The following is a 21,574-nucleotide window of genomic DNA, read 5'->3' as shown; positions in this document are numbered from 1 at the left end:
TAAATAAACCTATCGAAATGGTTATATATGAAAATGCACAAAATACGAGCATGGTCAGAATCGTTTTTGTTAAATCTTTTCTTTGTCGCCTCCTTTCATATTTATGTTGACATATGTCTATATGTTTCCACTTAGAAAAAAGAAATAAAAAATATATAAGATAATAAAAGATATATGTACATACATTCTTTGTCTAAAACAGGCATATTCCACATGAAGAGATTTTTAAACTTTGTTACTAAAATTCCAGATCTCGAGTGCTGTCTCTGCTTACAATGTGTATCAAAACTGATCAAAGCTAAAATTTCAAGTGAATTTCTAAAGCTTAAGACGAGTCAAATTCAATACTATGATAGTAGACTGACGCAATATTCATTATTTGGTTTTTAATATAAGCTTATCTTATAAGTGCAATTATACGCCCACAAAAGTCCAATTCGATTTTCTCCTGTGATGAAAACACGTTTATGTTTGTGCGTCTTGTCTAATTTGTCAATTGAGGTTCGTCTCTTATAGATATGCTAATGAAATAATATTGATTCGAAACCGAGTATACTTATTCTATTTAAAATTGAAGAGATAAAATTGAATCCATAATTCCATGCTTTTTAGAATTCAAATACTTTTAGAACGTAATAGCAACAATAAGAATATATGAATTGCCACGTTCCAGAGTATTTATTTTAAAATCGGAGTTGTATAAATAATGTTTTATAATTTGTTATATTTTTGATATTTTAATTATAATATCATATTCATTTTTTTTATCAAATATGATATAGGTATGACTATCTTTCACTAAACCACCATAATCACCATCAATTCAGCTATGAAAGCAAATTAAGTATATATCGAAGATTATTTTTTTGTTCTCGAATATTATGTTCTAACATTTATATTTGATAATAATTATTACTTTCATTGACTATTCTAAAACTAAATTTTAAAACCTGAATTTTATTAATATTCAGTATTATGTGTAATACTTTTGTGAATATTAATTGCATCAATACAAATATTTTAAATTAAATATTACGCATCGACAGTTTTGTCGTAAATAAATAGAAAAAAATCTCTATTGATTATAATATACTAGAATTTCTGATTATTCAATTTATATATATATATATATATATATATATATATATATATATTTATTCAAGCTGTCAACCATACTGAAAGCAATCCATCGTAATATTTTATAATATGTTTATGCATTAATGCAAATCTGATAAGTATGTTCAAAATCTACATCTACGCTAATTAAACACACAAGAAACTTCAACATGTTTCATTTCATCTTTAGACGTTGCACTTAATAAGTTTTGCATAAAGTTGTTAGAAATATCTGAACTTGTGAAATGTGAAAAGTCATTTCAGTTGCAAGTAATAAAGTAAATATTCAAAGATATCTGTAGTTTTAAAATGTGAGAAAGTTTTTTTTTACTTGTTAATCTTGAAAGACAGGGATTGAAAAATTTTAAAGTTCTGTTTGTTCTCTTATTTTGTTTGTAATAACTGAATCTTATTATGTGCAAATAATTAAAATGTGAAAAATCTTATTAATGTTAAATGATATTTTTTAAATTTAATATTACCTATTACATTAAATACTTTATTATGATTTGAACAAGAAGTTTTATTATCCGGTTGTTAGTAAAATTATTGTTTTCTTTCTGAATATTTGTTAATATTTATTTGATAATTATTTTTAGTTTCTAGAGTTTAAATAATAAATTATGTTAATTAAGTAATTTAACTGATGAATTATTTTAATTCCAGGTGAGGACAAGGAACGTGGAACTTTAGATTTACTGCTTAGCACTGGCTACTGTCGTTCCCACATGTATTTATCCAGGCAACTTGCTCAACTTCATCCAGAGTTGACAATGCCCATGTTTTCGGGTAAGAAATTTTTCAGATATTTTATATTAACAATTTTGAAACATTATTACCATATAATAATTATAACTTGCATATAATATTAACATAAAACATATCAAATGTACTATTATATAACTTTTATGAATTGCTGAATATCATTGAAAAACAATGGTATACAATTTGGAACCCCCAGTTTGGCTGTTCTATTGGCTTTTCTAATGCGTAGTAAATTAATCTTCAGCATGATACAATTTCTGTAGGACTTGTATTTCTAACTCAATTGTGGTTCACATAGGAAGTTTGGCAATGTAAACATTTGAACAAAAGTCCCCATTTTGTTTTGCGGTATTTGTGTGTAAAGACCGAGGAAATTGCTCGTAATTGGCGAAGTTTATTTACTCATTCATTACACCCTGGTCTATAGGTAGAGATTCTCTGACACTTGGCTCTGAATTATATATGAAGTTTAGCGATAATGGTTTAAGTTCAAAAATCATCAAGTTTATTAATTGCTAAGCTGTCAATTGAAACGTATGTTCTTTTGATTTCAATGTCTGGTGACTTTAATTTACAACTTTTCAATTAATTTATTCAATCATATACCGAAGATGACAAATATATATCTAGGTCTAGACTACAATATTAGAATTATTTAAAGTTCTTGAACTTTACTTTACATGACTTCAATAACACACCCTATGGGAAGCTAAATCATCATATATGTCTTTAATCCATCAATATTTGCATACTAATAATTTTGTTGTATTTCATTCTTATTATTTAGAAATAACACATCGATTCCAAACTGCGCGCCCAGAAGTTCGACAATTGCTATTGCAATGTTTACTTCCATGGCTGCACAACATGGAGCTTGTTGATCCTGGTGCACCAGCCTCTGCGTCCATGCACCACGGATATCACCATTGTCATCATCCGCCGTTGCATCAGCAATATCATGTGAGTAATTTTATAGTAAACTAGAGGAGCATTTTATAGTCATTTTTAAACAGATAGTTAAAGTTTCTTAATTAATAATCTGATATTTTTTCTGAATTATTTTGAGTCTATAATATAACTATAGTTGATTTCAGTCGTTAGTTCATTTAGATAATAAATATATTATCTCTGATTAATTTAGCCGAAGCTGTTGGTAATATTTATCATCATTTTTTTTATTCTTCCATATAATTATTGATTTATCATATAATATCTCTAATTTATCAAATATTCATATCGTTATTATTTATTGTTTTTAGCAATTAATTTCCATATAAAGTTAGAAATATAAATTTTATTTTAAATAACATTTATTATAAAAGGTGATGCCATATTTTTGAATTAAATTTTTCCAATTTTCAATATTAAGATTGTATTATTAATCAAGAATGTTAAAAATGTGTAGTCATATAATTTCACTTCAAACAAAGTACATTATCATGACCATGATCGATCACATAATGTAAACTTGAAAAACATGATGTAAATTTATGAAAATAGTTTTATGATAAATGGCTCTGCCATAAACCATCGCTTTATAATCGTGTTTATAAACAGTTTCGATACGATTTGAGGAAAAGTTGAAAAATTGCTTGTATTTCTGGCTTCAAAAACAATATTAAACTAGTTGTGTATGGCATCGTGCCTTAAGGCAAATTGCTGGAACTTCCCGTACCGTAACGAAAATTTGCAGGAATATTACATAAATGTTTTCATATAGATTCATAAATATTGTAACATTGTCTAATATTTATAAGAGTTATATAAACTGAATCACAAAGTTAAAATTATTTATTTAAAGAATATTAGTAGTTTTAGAACTTTAGCCAAAATTAAAATTAAAATCTGAATTATTTTCGATATGCAAAAGAAGAATTATCAAAAAAAAAAGATTTGAAAGAAAAATCGATTTTTTTCCCTCCAAAAGCAATTAATTTGTCAAAACAAGCAGAAAGTTTTTTAAGTCATTCAAATCGGATGCTTAGTTCTCTCAAAATTTGCCATTTTTTGCACATGTGCACAGCTCGGTATCTCCGAAACGGCTTTGCCAAAAACTAATCAGCATACCTCCCTATCAATAAGAATCGAATGTTTTTTAAATCATTCAAATCGGTTGATCCGTACGGCCGAAAACGTGGACGGAAAATTGTATCTATACATACACACACACATGCTCACACATTTTTTTGAGGTATGCCAAAATGTTCAGAAACCTTCAAAAGGTTAAGAAATGTAAAAATTATCAATTTTTTTTGGACGATTACAATAACTTACCCTACGGGAAGTTAATATTGTCGAACATTTGGTAAAATAGTCATAGACTTCTGTATTTAATTTGCTAAATACTTAATATATTAAAATTAACAAATTCATATAATAAATATATTAAAATTAATATTTAAGTATACAATGCAGTTAAATAATCAAATCTAGCTAATTTCACTAATAAAAAAGTAGTAAATTATAAAATTAGATAATATTGATACAAAATGCACAAAAATCAAAAGAAGTCAATACATTTTAGCAAAACTGATTAGTATTTTTTGAGGAAAAATGACATTTGAAACTATAATACCGTTTAAACAAAAAAGTAATATTAATCAAATAGAAGAAAATAGCAAATATTTGAAAAAGAAGTTAGAAACACTAAAAGTTTAAAAATAATATATTTAAAAAAGTAATTCTTCCAAGAACGAATAAAAGTACGAACTAATATAATAATTTAAATAATATTTGTTGAAGTTGTTCAAAAATATGCTGCAAGTAATTAAAAATAAATCTTATTATCAAAACAAGAGCATAACGCGTTTGTTTGTAACATTTACACATTACAAGTTTAGTGTTTAAATTGCATAAGGCGTTTCCGTCTGCTTTATTCAAGTAAATATGAAATAAATTTGCTTGTATTTATTTTTTTGGCACTTGTATTGCTCTATGTTATATTGTAGAATATCGATTAATAAGCACAATTATCTACATAACAGTCATATCAAAGCAAAACTTTAATTATGGTTTTTAACTTACTGAAGTCTAAATTGGTCGTTCGTGGTATTCGAACCAACGCTCATTAGGCAAAATATTTTATGAAACTTGTTTTACTATTATGCGAACTGCAAATTATGAGAAACATTAATTAAACTAACTTCCAACGTTCATTAAAATGTTATCATAAATGTTAATTACCACAAACCTGTACCATTTTCTATTCAACAGTATCACGCAGTTCACGGCTGTTGCGAAACACCACCCGACTTGAGCACGCCGGATCGTTTAGGCGACCGAGGCGGCTGTATGGCTGGTATAGGCGGTCAAACTGGCGGTCAGATAGCGGGTTGTGGCGGTCCAGGTTCAGGTCGAGGTGCTGGAACTGTCGGGGCTAGGAGAGACGGCTGGGGTTCGGCTGAAGCGACGGAAATGGTCTTGAATAATTTATTCTATATCACTGCAAAGGTAAGTTTATTGTTTTTGTTAACTTCTCGAAAAAACAGTTTATGCTTTTTGCCAGAAAATTCGAATTCTCGACATCTCAAGCCAATGATTCAAAATCATTTGGCCATTGGGAAAAGTTTTTGTGTGAGCTATGTATGTGAGCTAAACTTGACCTTTTGTAGACATTTCCTCAAAATAGTGGATACAACTCGATAAGGACTCGCGTTTAATTGTTTTGCCCGTTGATCGGCCGAATTGTTTCTTCAAAATTCAAATAAATTTCTGAATTTTTTGTCCAAGTTGGCCAAAAATCATGAACCGAATTTGAAAATTTAAATTCTTGAAAGATCAGTTGCTGATCGTGCTTTTGTAATTAATTGTTGATTTTTTTGACGATTTTTGACGACGAATTTTTGTTATATTTATCATTTGGAAAAAGTCATTTTCTCACATTCTATTTCCTTATTAAACATTCAATACTTGATGGATTTAATTAAATTCATAGTTTGTAATTCAAGAGTAGCATGGCAACTTTGAAATACTTTGTATTCAGTCGATGACCATTACCTCACATTCTTGGAATACATCCATCGATTTTGAGACTTTGTTGTCATAGCAAATGTCAAAGATACAGATTGGATGATTGTAACACAAATGTTTCACATAATAAGATTTTGTACACCTTTTTATGCGGGCGGAATTCAAATTTCTCAAAGAAAATGCACTTTTCTCATTTTTGTAAGATGTTTAATCATTATTTTGTTGTGTACATTTACTTTTTTACAGTTATATTGCCCTTAATATTTTCGTCAAATAAATAAAAATAAATAACTGATTTTAAACATTTTTAAATCATCACGATTTCAAAATTACAAAATTGAGTAAGTTTAGTCAAAATATTACAGAGAATTAATACTTCTTCTGCTTTTTATAAGAAAACTATTATTATTAAATTGATTTTCATTACAATTTTATTACCTACATTTAATATTTTCTATTAATGAAACGTCATTGTGATACCGTGGAAAACAACAATTTTATTAAGTTTGATGAAAATATTTCTTTCTATAAACATTATTGCTGTAATTAAATAAATTTTTATGGTTTGCCAATCTGTGCTTTAGCTAGACTTCGCCTTGAAATATTATTTCATATCCAAGGTTAAAAGAGATGTAATAAACATGGGCACAAATTGAGAGTCATTAAATATTAAATGAAAATATTAGTTTTAAAATTTATGTGTTCAGCCCGATAATAATATCACATATTTTAAGATTGTATTATTTATATAAAACGCTAAATGTGAAGAGAATTATTAATACAATACCTAATCATGAAATATAATCAGAACGTGAAAATGCTAAATGCACTTTTGCGATAATTTTAATAATTCTTAATGTAAAAGCTAATGTATTTTATCTAGATTGATTTCACGGAATTCATTCACGGAAATGATAAAGAGTATTTTATTCAGGTGAACTAAGGAAAGAAAATATGATAGATATCTCGTTGGTTATTCTATTTATAAAATGTTGAAAAGAAAATATCTAGCGAGTCCGAAGAATCTTTATTGCTCTATTCTGAGCCTGAAATCCTCAATTTATTTCGTATTAGTTTACGACACACAATGAATACTTTCATGAGCTTTATTGTGCCACCTATTGCATTTTTGATATATGATTGAATTGAAAATCAGATTCGATTGGTACTATCAGATTTCGTAATGATGTCCGGACATACGCATAAGTTAATAATTAATAAAAATTAATTGTACTTACATTTTATTCCTTGAGCATATTAACACTTATAAGGTTCAATACTGGAGTAATACTAATTTCTTGTATCCGGTTGAAAAATTTTTGTGACCATATTTCCCGAAAATGCAAATGATGTAACGCAATATTTTCATACATTATTCTTGATTATCATTTATGAAGTTCTGAAAAAAAAAGATCATAATCAAAACTTGCTCTATTTTGCCACCTTTCCGTGTAAATGTTAAGTAATTATATAAATTAATCTTCTTCGTATATTTTTATTATTGTTAATTGATTTAAATTTTATTGCAAATGGTTTATATACGACTTTATTTTCAGTTAATTGGGAGTAGTATTCTAAATCTTAGTAATTTTAGTGATTGAAAATTTCCATTATTCATGGGCATTAAGTTTAATTACGCCGGTGGAGAGATCTGGTACTTTTACAGTGAAAATCATTTTACAATATAATTTCTGTGTTCTTCACAAGATTCCATTCATAAGCAATGTGTTACGAGGTTTAATATACATTAATATTCTGCTTCTTGTTTCAAGAGTTTTCCATTTTACAATGTGATATGATGAACTGAAGTTTGAATTACTTAACCATGACGACACTTTAATCATACTGTATATATCATAGGTGCTATAAAGGACTAAAAATAGAAAAGTCTATACTTGCAATTGTTCCCAATTTTGTATATTTTTTTGCGAAACATTGCATATAATTTTTTTTCTTATCTGAAATCTGAATATGTGGCATTTGTTCTTTTAATTTTTTTAAAATATTTTATGAATTGATTGATTTTGATAGCAAACATTTTTTTAATAATTGGTAAATATAAATGAAATATCCATATCACGACATTGCTTAATTTTAAAATTATTATCAAAAAGTTTTCTAAAAATGGACTTTTAGTACCGATGAAGAAATGTGAAATATAAAAAACTCTTGTATTATCAATTTTAAATAATTTTCTTAAGGACGAATGTATATATATATATATATATATATATATATATATATATATATATTGAGCTTGAATGTGCGCAGGAGCATTTAATATTATTATTATGGTTTGAATTAAATGAACAACATTGTTTTGTATTTATATGATATCACTTATCTTCATAATGAGAAATGTGTAATCATATTCTAGAATTTCCAAAACACTACAGTAATATTTACTTAGCTTATTATACATTATGTAAAGGTTAAATCAGTCAGCATTTATTTTATCTTCACTTCTATATTTAATTAACTTCAAGGTTTTTTAACAATAAAATTAAACAGTTAATTACATTACGTTTACTTTTAATTACGTTATCTATTTACACACCCTATTCCAGTTTCGCAAAACCAAACCTATAATCTTTAAATATAGATTTATAGAATGTCCCATATCTATTTATAACGTATAAAATCGTGACTCATTTTAACTCGGGTTGTTTGTTATGAGAAGGAATCCTTTGTTTATTTCTGATCGTTCCTTTTATAATGTAATAGCATCTGAAACAAAAGCGAATTCTAATTATAAACATATCTTGCATTTATTGTCACAATTATTTTATTGAAACAATTATATTTCATGGCTGTTTTCTCTGAGGAATGAAAATACCAAACGGAAGGCTCTATATAATTATAACTAAGATTTTTGTGCTGTATGCAATTACGTTTTGAAAACATTTGTACATTTATAGGGCGAGCATTTATAGGCAGTAACCCTTTTGCTGTTTTGTGCAGTGTCTGTTGCTTTTCTTATGATGTTACATTTACAGCATTTGATTTTACCAATATTATTTTTTTTTTAAATAAATTCGTCTGTGCACGATAAAAAGTGTTGAATAGGCCGCGAAAGCTCTTCACAAAACGGAAGCTTTCAGCTTTAAGCTCGTAGTTCAAAGCTCAGAGAAATACCGCTAATGGACTGAGCCCGTATAAGCTTGCTGTGACATACGTGACGCAGATTTTCCATAATTTGCGTCGGCGTCATTTTAGATTAGAAAATCATATGGAAATTTTCGAAATTTCACTCGATTGCAATACGCCAGGTTTCGGCAGATAGGTTCGCTTGGGAAATAATCTAATGCTAATGTATGTACACGGTGAGAATATATTCATTTATCTATGTATGAGGAGGTAATTTGTGGATTCTGCACATTTGAGATATAATTCTTAACAATCTTGTTAATTATATTTTTAAATTAAATAACAGTGCATTAGTTTTAGCAAGATGTTTACCCAGTATAAATATAAATTTGATATGATTACGACATAGGATATATTAATTCTATTTTCTAGGCATAATATTGCCGATTTATCAGATGGTTTTATTTTGCTATAGATGCAGGAATAAAAGGACTCACGTATAAAAAGCAAAAATAATAAAAATAATTCTTCGTCTGTAAATATGTGATATTCTGCATGTCTGTGTTCAATTTTACACTAATACATATTGACATCAATATTTGATATAAGGCTATGAGAATTCGAGATTTTGTCACAAATAACCGATTATATATTTATTTAACTTTTTTTATAGAAATGTATTACAAAAATAAATTCATAACTATTCTTCAGTCGTTTTAAAAACTATATTTAGAGCATTGATTAAATGCTCTTTATGAGTAACTTCTCATTAACAGTATTTAATGAAATTATTTTACGACCTTAAACAATATGGACTTAGATGGAAGCAATTTATCTGTACTCACTGAAATGATAAATCTAATCACGTGTCTTTTGAACCTGTGTAGTACCTGTGTGATTAAATAGAATGGTCTGCATATATGGCAAGTCTACATGGGGGGATTGCGTTAATTGTTTTAAGAGGCAGACATCAAATAAAATAAATGAATAACGCCTGCTTTTGAAATAAATGGATTAATGGCCATTGAATTTAAACTGGAGATGTCTGAGATGAATAAATTCATATTCAGAATTACTGCAAATAATAACATAGAAGTCTAGTTACACTTGAGAAAATGTAAACATGAGTTGAAAAAATTGTGCATTTTCTGGTTCCAGATGTGTAAGTATAGGATATGGGCACTGCATCCTTGATAATGTTTTATCAAATAGTAATGATATGCGTTTTTAGATATAAATATGTGTCAAAAATATATTTCAATTTTTAAAATACCTTTTCAAGTATCGCGTTTTAACAGTCAGTTTCCCTGAATAGAATTGTAGTTAAACTCATTTGTCATTTCATGAATGTATATAATACCATATCAAATCAAATCATATCAAATCCTACAAGCTCAATCCATAACCTTACTATTATTATCGTTTGGCATAATATAGTTCTATGTATCTAATATCTATTATTTGCACTCCGATTCGGTAAAAGCTTGTCGACGTGGAGCTTTTGAATCAATTTATACACATTAAACAGCAAATTGCCTCACGATTGAATGATTTATATTTGCATTGGGAATATTGTCTCCAAAGGATAAGTGTTGAAATTTAGCGGATTTATTTGTTCCAATCTTAAAGCATTGCTTTGTCTAATTGTACGAATCTAATCGGGCTATCGAATTAATGATATAAACACTTTCATGGAGCTTAATATTGTTTTCAACTAATTAATGCTTGAATATCTTCATGTTTATTGTATTACCTTTAGCAAAAAGCAAAATTTTTAGACGTAAATTATGTAATATAATATAAATTATGTAATTACATATTTTGAATGAAGTAATACTATGTATGTGATTAGAAATATTTGCATTATATATTTAATTATCGAACACGCGTCAGGGTTCATGAAAAAATTACTTATTTTGTCATGAAATGTATCTGAAAGCAAATAGTTCCTTTGTTCAAAATATTTTTATAGAGCAAAATTGATCTGAAAGGTATGGCAGGATTATAACTATTATATGGATGCACAAAAAAACACTTTAGAATCAAATTAAAATTCAATTATATTTTACATTTGAATGCAACTGAAAAATAAAATTTAAATTACAATGTCGCGATACAAATGGTGACTTGTTAAAGTTGTATCCATTATTTTTATCATTTTTATCAGTATTAATATGTTACTCTTTTAAATAATTTGAATTTGTATATATCCCAAAAAGTTCAATAAAAAAGAAACACGAATTAATTTATTACCATTGTATAAAATGAAGCGCTTGTTGCCTACCGGCTGTACCTATTTTTAGGCATGTGCAATGATCCGTCAACAAAATAAATGTGATATTAATTGAACTCTTTGAAAAACAAGATTAATATTTTATGGGTTATTTTTAGATTAAATTACTCTTTATTTATTGAAATGATTGGTTTTACCGAATTTATATGAAGGGTTAAATCTGGTCAGCTTTTATATGAATACATTAACTTTACTTTTATATTAATTTCATAAACGTTTTAAATTTTAATTTAAAAATTTAATTATCTATTCCAGCGCATACTATTTTAATCTATTTTTCATATTTCCGTTCATTATATTTTTTCCAGTGAGTTTTAATTAATTATTAGATTATTTTAATATGATTAAAAATGATGAATATTGATAAAAATACGATGAGCTTTTATTTGTTGTTTACTTAATTAAAAACTCCGTGCGATCAAAAGTTCTTTCGTTCATAAATTATATATGTACAACAGTATTTCTTATTATCCAAATTCTATCGAATGGATTTCAAACTTTTTCGTCTGTATGCATGTTTTAGGAAAAGGTTGATAATTATAATGTTCTGTCTTCTAATTATTCAATTCCGTTGTTTACTAAATATATTTTTCTTTTTTCAGTTTGCCGATGAGCATCCACGAGATGTAGAAGAATTATGGGGTACTTTGTGTTCTTTTTGGCCGAATAACCTAAAGGTTATACTAAGATATCTGGTTATTGTAAGCGGAATGGCTCCCAACGATTTACTACCCTACGTAAGTAGTACTTAGAAGAGTAGGTTAAACGCATTTCAACATCCGTACCTATTAGCAGATAATCCATTTGGGCCATTGCTAACAAACTTTGCTGAAAAGACCAATAATTTACGAAGTAGTCGGTTTCAAAGGGCAAATTGAGAAATATTTAACGGTCTCGCTGACTACATGTAAAATGAAGTAGTCAGGATGAAATATGCAAAAATGTTATTAAAGAGAAATATTATTAATCAAATTGCTAAATATTACTTAAAACTAATGTTATTTCAAATATTGGATGTCTAAAATAATAGTTGCCGAATAAGCTTATACTATATAATCCAATGATTATTAAAAAAGTAGTCAAATTTTATATTTTTAACTTCCCGAATGAGAAGTTTCTGAATCGAATGAGACCAAATTTGAAAAAAGTATGTGTGTGTGCGTGTATGTGTATGTGAACAGATTTTTTGCCGTAAATCGACGTTTTCTCCGAAACGGCTGGATCGAATTCAAAAATTTAATAGTTTTTTATAGTCTTATAGATCATACTAAAATATTACGTTCCTACGACAACTCGTTTAACTTTAAAAATTTATCATAGTTTGCAAAAATTAGTATCGTTTTTTTGCAATTTGTCAAAATTAGACCTTTCATCGACGTTTGCTCAAAAACGCCTGAACCGATTTCAGAAATTTAAAAGCCATTTGATGTTTCTCGATGAGGATTATCATTTCTCAGTTTCGTGCGACGATCGGCCGAGTTGTTTCTTTGTAATTTGGGAAAAAGTGTTGAACTTTTCGTCCGCATTTAAGCTCGTACTACGGAATCGATTTTAAAAAATCAAAAACTGTTTGAAAGATATTAGTTGGGAATGATACTGATTAGTTTTAGGTGAAAATCTACCGAGCCGCTTTCTTGTAATTAACTTTTAAAAACAAATTTTAGCCGATTTTATGGAACTTTTTTGGCGATATCTTGGTCTTATAGAACTTACTGAAATATTAAGTTTAATTAATTAGTAGTTTAATTTTAAAAATTCATCAAATTTTGAGAAAATGAGTAGTTTTTTTGACGTTTGTTAAAATTAGAATTAGACTATTTACTTGGTATAACGATAGATACCTGGTCTTAATGAACATACTGAACCATTAAATACCTACGGAAACTGGTTCAATTATAAAACTTGTTTGTGTTTGAAAATTTGCATTTAGAAAACACTCCGGGTTAACGCATTCGTTCATTTTCAATTATGTGTAATAAATCCACTCGGAATACTTTTAATCACTCATAAATTAATTTACTTTTTATTGATTAAGTCGATTATTTCACATATCGGGAAGTTCATGTAACTTGCCTTAAAGGCAAAATACCAATACCAACTAGTTATTTCATTTTTTCATGAACAATCTTTAAATGTGATGCTCTACTGCATATGTAAAAAAATGTTGACTTGAAAACCAAAATTTTCCGCCTAAAAAACAGTTATTACTAAATGATAATTATAGTTTATACGAGTGTAACTCTTATTAACTTCCCGAAGGAGAAGTTTATGTTTTCATCAAAAAATCCGATTCGCTAATTTTATGTTTTCTCGACGTTTCAAGCCATTCTGAATCGAATGAGACCAAATTTGGAAAAAGTATGTGTGTGTGTGTGTGTGTGTGTGTGTGTGTGTGTGTGTGTGTGTGCGTGTGCACCAACAGATTTTTTGCCGTAAATCGCCGTTTTCTCAAAAACGGCTGGACCGATTTCAAAAATTTAAAAGCCATTCGATGTATCTCGATGAGGACTATTGTTTGTCAGTTTTGTGCGACCATCGGCCAAACCGTTTCTTCGTAAATAGCAGAGAAGTGAAAACTCTTTCGTCCACGTTTTAGCCCGCAGTTATGAATCGATTTTGAAAATTCAAAAACCATTCGAAAGATATTGGTTGGGAATCGTGCTGATTAGTTTTTGGTAGAGATCGGCCGGGCCGTTTTCTTGTAATAAAGTTTTAAAAAAAAAAATTCGACGATTTTTATGATTATTTTTTTGACGATAGATACCATAGTCTTCTAGATCATACTAAAATATTACGGCCCTACGACAACTGGTTCAGCTTTAAAAATTCGTCAAAGTTTGCAAAAATCAGTATGGTCTTTTTGGCATTTGTCAAAATTAGACTTTTGATCGACGTTTTCTCAAAACGCCTGAACCGATTTTAGAAATTTAAAAGCCATTTGATGTATTTCGGTGAGGACTATCGTTTGTCAGTTTTGTGCAACAATCTGCCAAGCCGTTTCTTTGTAATTTGAAAAAAAGTGTTGAACTTTTCGTCCACATTTAAGCTCATCCTACCGAACCGATTTTAAAAAATCAAAAACTGTTCGAAAGATATTAGTTGGGAATGATGCTGATTAATTTTAGGTGAAAATTTACCGAGCCGTTTTCTTGTAATTCACTGTTGAAAAAAAGTGTTAAATTTTCGTCCACTTTTAAGCTCATCCTACCGAACCGATTTTGAAAAATCAAAAACTGTTCGAAAGATATCATTTGGGAATGATGCTGATTAATTTTAGGTGAAAATCTACCGAGCCGTTTTCTTGTAATTAACTGTTGAAAAAAAGTGTTAAATTTTCGTCCACATTTAAGCTCATCCTACCGAACCGATTTTGAAAAATCAAAAACTGTTCGAAAGATATCATTTGGGAATGATGCTGATTAATTTTAGGTGAAAATCTACCGAGCCGTTTTCTTGTAATTAAATGTTGAAAAAAAGTGTTAAATTTTCGTCCACATTTAAGCTCATCCTACTGAACCGATTTTGAAAAATCAAAAACTGTTCGAAGATATCATTTGGGAATGATGCTGATTAATTTTAGGTGAAAATCTACCGAGCCGTTTTCTTGTAATTAACTGTTAAAAAAAAAATTAAGCCTTTTTTCATGAAACTTTTTTTGGCGATATACATCATGGTCTTATAGAACTTACTGTAATATTACGGCCTTACAACAAGTAGTTTAATTTTAAAAATTCGTCAAACTTTGCTAAAATTATTATCGTTTTTTTTAAAGTAGGATTGATGAAGTATATTATTTACACTTTTTTTTTTTGACTAAGTCGATTATTTACACATATCGGGAAGTTCATGTAATTCGCCTCAAGGCTAAATACCAAACCAACTAGTTTCATTTTAATGTTAACAGAAGAACATATAAAAATAACAGATATTCTTAATTATTTTTATAATTGATTATCCTCCTACCAGGCTAAACGAGTGGCGTTGTACTTGGCCCGCGCTCGTCCAGATAGACTTCTCGAAGAGATGATGATAGAACTACAGACCGTTGAAACTTTGAATTGTCTCATAGAGCGCACCGAAACGCCGCCGTTCTATCGCCTCACAAGTATGCGAAAAGCTTCAAGTCACTCCGATGGTGGTGCAAATGGAAATAATGGATCAAATGGAGGTCAAAATGGAAACAATGGCAACTCTGGAGGTCAGAATAATGGCGGTAATACGGATAGATACGCAGACTTGGCGGTCGAGAAGGGAACCATTCATACGAAACGACATAGTGGTGAGGATCCTATCAAAAGTGCGGGGTGAGTAGATGGTAACATTTTTTTATGAACAGGTAATAGTAATAAAACTTTAAGCCAAACCATTTCACATGTTTTTTTATATTTATTTATCTAATTAAATATAACTATATTTTCCTTCTGAATTATAATTTTCTTTGTGATGCGAATAATTACGTTTTCTTCTTTGTAGTCATGCGCTCCCAACAATCGACTATAGTTTTAACTAAACTTGTGTAATTACTTCTTCGAACTTGAACAAATAACTCTCTAACGACTTAATTAGCTTATCTGACTACGTAGAGAATAAAGTTTACTGAAAACGTTGCTGTTTAATCCGGCGTAGCTAATTATTCTAATAATAGTGAATTTGTTATTTGATGTTAATTATCAGTACGCCGTAGTAGAAATATTATCTCTATATAACTAATTATAAGATAAGAAATGAAATGAGATATCATTACACCGTGATTTTGTTTCACCTTAGATCCTCAAAATCTGATTCTGCTTTAAGAGCTTTTAGCTCGCCTAGAGGGTACGAGAAAACTCGAGGAAATAGTGGTCCACCAATTGCTCATAGACCAGATGATAATCTTGTTAATGAACAGGTTCTTGCTGAGGTAAATATTTAAGTTAACTGTTAGGTAAACATGTAGCATATTGATTAAAGTGTTTTGAATAATTTTATTTGCTTAATTATTACAAAATGTTTACTTGTATATTTAGTGCGAGGAAATGTATCGTTCAGCTATGATAGCAGCTTGTATTGGTAGAGCTGAACCGGAACCTCAAATTCAGCAACCACATCCACACCCTCTGCCTATGCCGGAATATGGTGGTTATTTTGCACCACTCAAGGAATATTTACCTGATAGTTCTCAACCCATATCCGGCTTTCACAGGCATGTTATGTTTAATATAATATGTTCTTCATATTTTTTTTTAATTATTTATATTCTTATTATTATATCCTTGACCTTAAATTTACATTTAGTTATCAAATAACTCCATATTTATTCATTATTCATTCAGATCAAATATATTTTGATCAAAGTTTAGTTTCCAGTTTTCAAATTATTTCGATACATACTAGCATTTCACAACTAACGATTTGATATATTATATTGTAATTTTCTTCAGATGTAACGTAGCTGTGATGTTATTGACTGATATAGTAGTCGATGGTGTTGATTTGGATTGGGCAATTCACGTGCCTCTCATGCTTCACATATTGTTTTTGGGTCTGGATCACACCAGACCATTAGTCCGAGACCATTGCAAACAATTACTGCTTCACTTATTGGTATGTAATGGTATTATTGTAACTAAATATTTATCATTATTTGTCCGTGATAATACAGTTACATGACTTTTATTTTTGTGCAGATTGTCTTGGCTGAGCATAATGATCATTTAACAGTAGCAAGAATTTTACTAAATAGTCAAACTTCTGAATTAGGCCTTGGCTTGCCAACTCCAGCTTTACCAGTAATAAAACATAATTTTACAGGTAAATACATTTTTAAAACAAACCATTTATTATAAACAAATCACCATGAATTGCTGTATATTTTATTTCTGATTTATTATTAATTTTGATTTAGAACCTGATGCGGAATTCGACAGTTACTTGAACGGAACCGCTAATGCTACAGTACCAAATTCAGGGCCGAATAGTATTCCATCACAAACAACAGGTTAAACTTAGAAAATACAATTATTAAATTTATTTTATAATTAATAATTTATCTCTTTTTAATTATTAGTAGTAGCAGTAACAAGCATCGCTAGCTCTGTCGAGCCGCAGGTTCCTTTAATAGTCACTGGTGAAGATAGTGGTTCGTGGACTGGTAATGTACCGCAGCCTGGTCCAAATATGGCAACAGCTCATGTAATAAAATCGCTCATAGATTTCTTATCATCACGCCAAAATACTCCGTTGTGGAATTATGAAGACATCACAGCAAAAGGTAATGAACTATATAAATATTTCATAAATAATAATTCAAATATAATATATATAATACATTTTGTATTATGTTATGATATTTGTTGATGTTAAAAAAAATCCTTTTTTCTAGTTTGGTCTGTGAGATCTGCAGAACAAATTGATACGTTTCTTCAGCATGTGTTGAGAGTATTTAGAGATGCATTACCGCATGCTTTAATTAGTGAACGATGGGCCCAAACTGCTCTTCAACTAGGTTTATCTTGCTCTTCAAGACACTATGCCGGAAGGTCATTACAGGTAATAATATGTGATATAAATATGTTAATAAACACTCTACATTTTTCTGCACTATACTTCTGATAACTCCATTTACTTTTAGGTATATAGAGCGTTACGTGTTCCAATTAGTCCTAGGATGCTTTCGGATATTTTATCTAGATTGGTGGAAACTGTGGCTGAACAGGGTGAAGACATGCAGGTACATTATTATATTATTATTGAATTACTTATTATATAAAAAAAATGGTTTTAAAATTTTCAAATATTTGCAGGGATACGTCACCGAACTCTTATTGACTTTAGAAGCAGCTGTCGACTCCTTAGAATCAGATTTCCGTCCATTAGACTTTAGAAAAGAAATCTTCAAATCAACACCCAATCTTAACAATAAAGATGGTGTACCAATTGGAGTTGGAGGTAACTGATACATATAATCTCATATCTTTTATATAATAAATTATTATATATGATAAAAGCATTTTAATAACATTTGGTTATCCATATATAAAGGAAAACGATCGCCTGGTGGCGGGGTTGGCATATGCGGTCCTGGTAGCCCACAACCTCCAAGTTGTAGTGGTCATATGCGAAGTACGAGCTATTCAGTATCGTATTGTACTCGTAAGGCTATGGGTTCACCAGCCAACGAGAACAAAGGTTTGTAAATAATATGTTGATTTGTTACTCTATTTAAAATTTCGTACTGGTGAAGTTTTAATCAGGTTTAACTTGAAAAGAATGCTTAGCCATAAAATCGATAATGATCAATAGTATTTACACTGAAGTTAACGTTACCTAAGAATCATTAGCGAGTTCAATTAATTTTAAATAACTAGATGAATTTAAATAATTGCTCGTAAAACTTAATTATATATTTTCTACTTTTGATGTGTGTGTAAGTATTTAGAATGTTAGCACAAATCTTCATAATACATTTTTGTTATAAGTTATTTTTGTACATAATTGATGTTTATTATTACCTAATTAAGAAATGCGTGGGAGAACATCTACAGAAGTGGACAGCCGTACAAGTTCCAGTGCTAACAAATTTCCTCCGAATTTATCGCGTTCTCGTTCTGCACAATCATTAAAATTATTAGGTGATACACAAACACAAGACGACAAGTTAACTATTTTAGCGCAATTATTCTGGTTGGCTGTCGGTCTATTGGAATCGGACTATGAACATGAATTTTTACTTGCTGCAAGGTATTTGTTATAAAGTGGTGATGTAAAAAGTCTCCAGGTCAATGTAATGTATATTTTATTTCATTTTTTGTGATTTGCAGATTACTGAGCAGAGTTCTGCATAGATTACCTTTAGATAGACCTGATGCTAGAGATAAGATAGAGAAAATTCAACAGCAACTTCGTTGGACTTCATTTCCTGGAGTGCATGCTCTTCTGCTTAAGGTGTCATTATTATAACAAAGCTTTTTTTAAAAAAAAGAGAGAATAATACATTATTTTTGTTATTCGTTTATCAATTTAGTTGACGTTCCAGCATTGCCGAATTTTACATTTTTTGATGTTATATTGATACTTTTGTTATATTTTCAGGGATGTACAAATCCAAACACATACGAACCAGTTGTTATTTTGCTCTCGCAATTTACACCAGTTTTAGATTTGGCGGTAGTTGATCCAACTCAAAGTCTCGCTTTTCCTATGAATGTTGTCGCTTTATTACCATATATGGTTTTGAATTATGAGGACGCTAATGAATTATGTATTCGTAGCGCTGAAAACATTGCTCAGGTATAAGAATATTTGAAAATGCTTTATAATTTTATCATAACTGTTCTATAATAAGTCTTGAAGTACATGAATATTAATTTATTATTTTAAGATACCATATAAGTAATATTTACATTTTGTTTCCACAGGTTAGCACTGAAAAAAGTAAGAAACTCGAATACTTAGGTACCGTTATGACATTATACAGTCGCCGAACTTTCTGCAAAGAAAGCTTCCAATGGACAAAATGCGTTGTAAAGTATTTATACGATACATATGCTCACCTGGGTCTCCATATGCTCGCGTTTTTAGTTGAGGTCTTAGAGAAAGGTTCTCCAGCAGTTCAGTTACCTATTCTTAGTATAATTCACTGTATGTTGCACTACGTAGATTTGGCGACTCCACAAGCGCAGACTATAAATTCGGATTTACTGAGAGTTATCACAAAATATTTAGAGGTAAGATCAGATATATTTGTTAGATATAAAAATATATCTTCTTTTGTGATAGGCCCAACGCATTAATTAAAAGTCTATTTATTTTTCGCAAATGATATTTGAAAGCTAGTTAAATATTAATTTAAATATTTTAGGGTACTCATTGGAAAGAGGCCTTGAAAATTTTGAAATTAGTAGTGAATCGCAGCAGCAGTCTTGTTGTGCCTCCTGCTCCGCAGTCGCATTTATGGGAGTCTTGTCCATTGCCGCCTCATCCATCATTCTCCGAAAATGATAAAAAGGTAATATTGAGAAAAAATTGATGAAAATTTAACCTCTTTATATGGCCAGAAATGAAATTTGTGTAATCATATTACAGAATCTATTAATTGTGGGAAATTCTTGTATTTTAAAAATAATTATTTATTCAACAAAAATATCATTATCTTGCAAACTAAGAAACATGTGTTCTTTATTTTTAGGAACTACCTGGTCGTACCATGGACTTCACATTTGATCTGTCTCAGACTCCGTTGATAGGCCGTAGGTATCTTGCAAAAGGCCAGTCTTCAACTAATAATTCAGCGAATAATTCTGGACCTCAATCGACGACTGCTGATGGTTCAACTGCTTTATGCCCTGCATACCCTAGTTCACCTAGACGTTCTGTGTCATTGTCACCTGCGGACAATACGGCATTGGCTGGTTGGAAGAGACCCTGGTTATCACAGGTAATTATACAAGTTATCAGAATTTGCAATTTCAGAACTTCAGTTCACTTTTCTCGGCATTTCAAATTTATAACATGCAATGTATACAATATCTGTGGATTTATATATATATATATATATATATATATAATTTATATATATATATATATATATATATATATATGATGCCATTATGGACTTAATGGCATCATTGTAGTTTATCTTGTATATAACATTTGTATTCAATCCTTCTTAACATGGTAATTTTTATGAAAAAGCTGCAGAGTATTAATATTTTTATTTACGTTTTATTTCTTTATGATTCACTGATCAAAACGCTTTTTGTTAATTACTGTTTCGATAATCAATGTTTTATATATATAATAATGCTAACTTAATCAATGTTTTATATATATTTCCTTTAGGGCCGTGTCAGAGAAAATATGGTAAACCTTCTTTCAACTTGTGGCCAACGTGTCGGATTACCGAAGAGTCCTTCTGTAAGTACTTTAAATTATTTTAAGTTATTATTTATCAATAGTTTTACCTGAATAGACTCAGGTTAATTATTTTCATTAGTGTGAAGTAAATAATCTATACCAAGTATACTCAAAATATTCTATTACTATATATTTGCAATTTTATCATGCCGCTGTTAATAGGATGAAATATTAAATTCGATATGTTTCGAAGGTAAATCAGAAAGGAGTCCAGGTCCCAGGAACCAATAAAGTACACTTGTTTATCTGGCTTGTAATCAAAAACACGCAAAATTATTTTGAAATTTACCACACTATCAAATAAAAGTTTTATTTATGCTTGTATGCACTTTTATCACAAGCGAAATACTCATTTTATATTCAATTGATTTTGATACACATGTGCAAATTTTTACACAATTTCTTATTTGGTAAAGCACTATGTTTACTACATATTACACTATATTTTTA

The 21,574-nt window shown here is 29.4% G+C and overlaps 1 protein-coding gene across 1 annotated transcript in view; it reads left to right on the top strand.

The window, feature by feature from the left end:
• The window catches only part of LOC113386046 (protein furry-like), a 119,802-nt gene that overhangs the window by 90,615 nt on the left and 7,613 nt on the right, over positions 1 to 21,574 (top strand). The window contains 22 exon segments of the mRNA XM_026623855.1: positions 1,783 to 1,905; positions 2,669 to 2,841; positions 5,095 to 5,331; positions 11,833 to 11,967; positions 15,197 to 15,534; positions 15,998 to 16,130; positions 16,237 to 16,412; positions 16,651 to 16,813; positions 16,897 to 17,020; positions 17,115 to 17,207; positions 17,277 to 17,480; positions 17,592 to 17,758; positions 17,841 to 17,939; positions 18,013 to 18,157; positions 18,251 to 18,397; positions 18,730 to 18,949; positions 19,030 to 19,153; positions 19,301 to 19,498; positions 19,627 to 19,935; positions 20,070 to 20,216; positions 20,397 to 20,645; positions 21,050 to 21,124. Coding sequence (XP_026479640.1) covers positions 1,783 to 1,905; positions 2,669 to 2,841; positions 5,095 to 5,331; positions 11,833 to 11,967; positions 15,197 to 15,534; positions 15,998 to 16,130; positions 16,237 to 16,412; positions 16,651 to 16,813; positions 16,897 to 17,020; positions 17,115 to 17,207; positions 17,277 to 17,480; positions 17,592 to 17,758; positions 17,841 to 17,939; positions 18,013 to 18,157; positions 18,251 to 18,397; positions 18,730 to 18,949; positions 19,030 to 19,153; positions 19,301 to 19,498; positions 19,627 to 19,935; positions 20,070 to 20,216; positions 20,397 to 20,645; positions 21,050 to 21,124 — 3,779 coding nt within the window.

The sequence above is a fragment of the Ctenocephalides felis genome, unplaced genomic scaffold, assembly GCF_003426905.1.
Source record: "Ctenocephalides felis isolate EL2017-DRISC unplaced genomic scaffold, ASM342690v1 CF-g0.4_SCAFFOLD_03571, whole genome shotgun sequence".
NCBI lineage: Eukaryota > Metazoa > Arthropoda > Insecta > Siphonaptera > Pulicidae > Ctenocephalides > Ctenocephalides felis.
The sequence above is the reverse complement of the archived record's forward strand: the minus strand, read 5'-3'. Positions and strand labels throughout refer to the sequence as shown.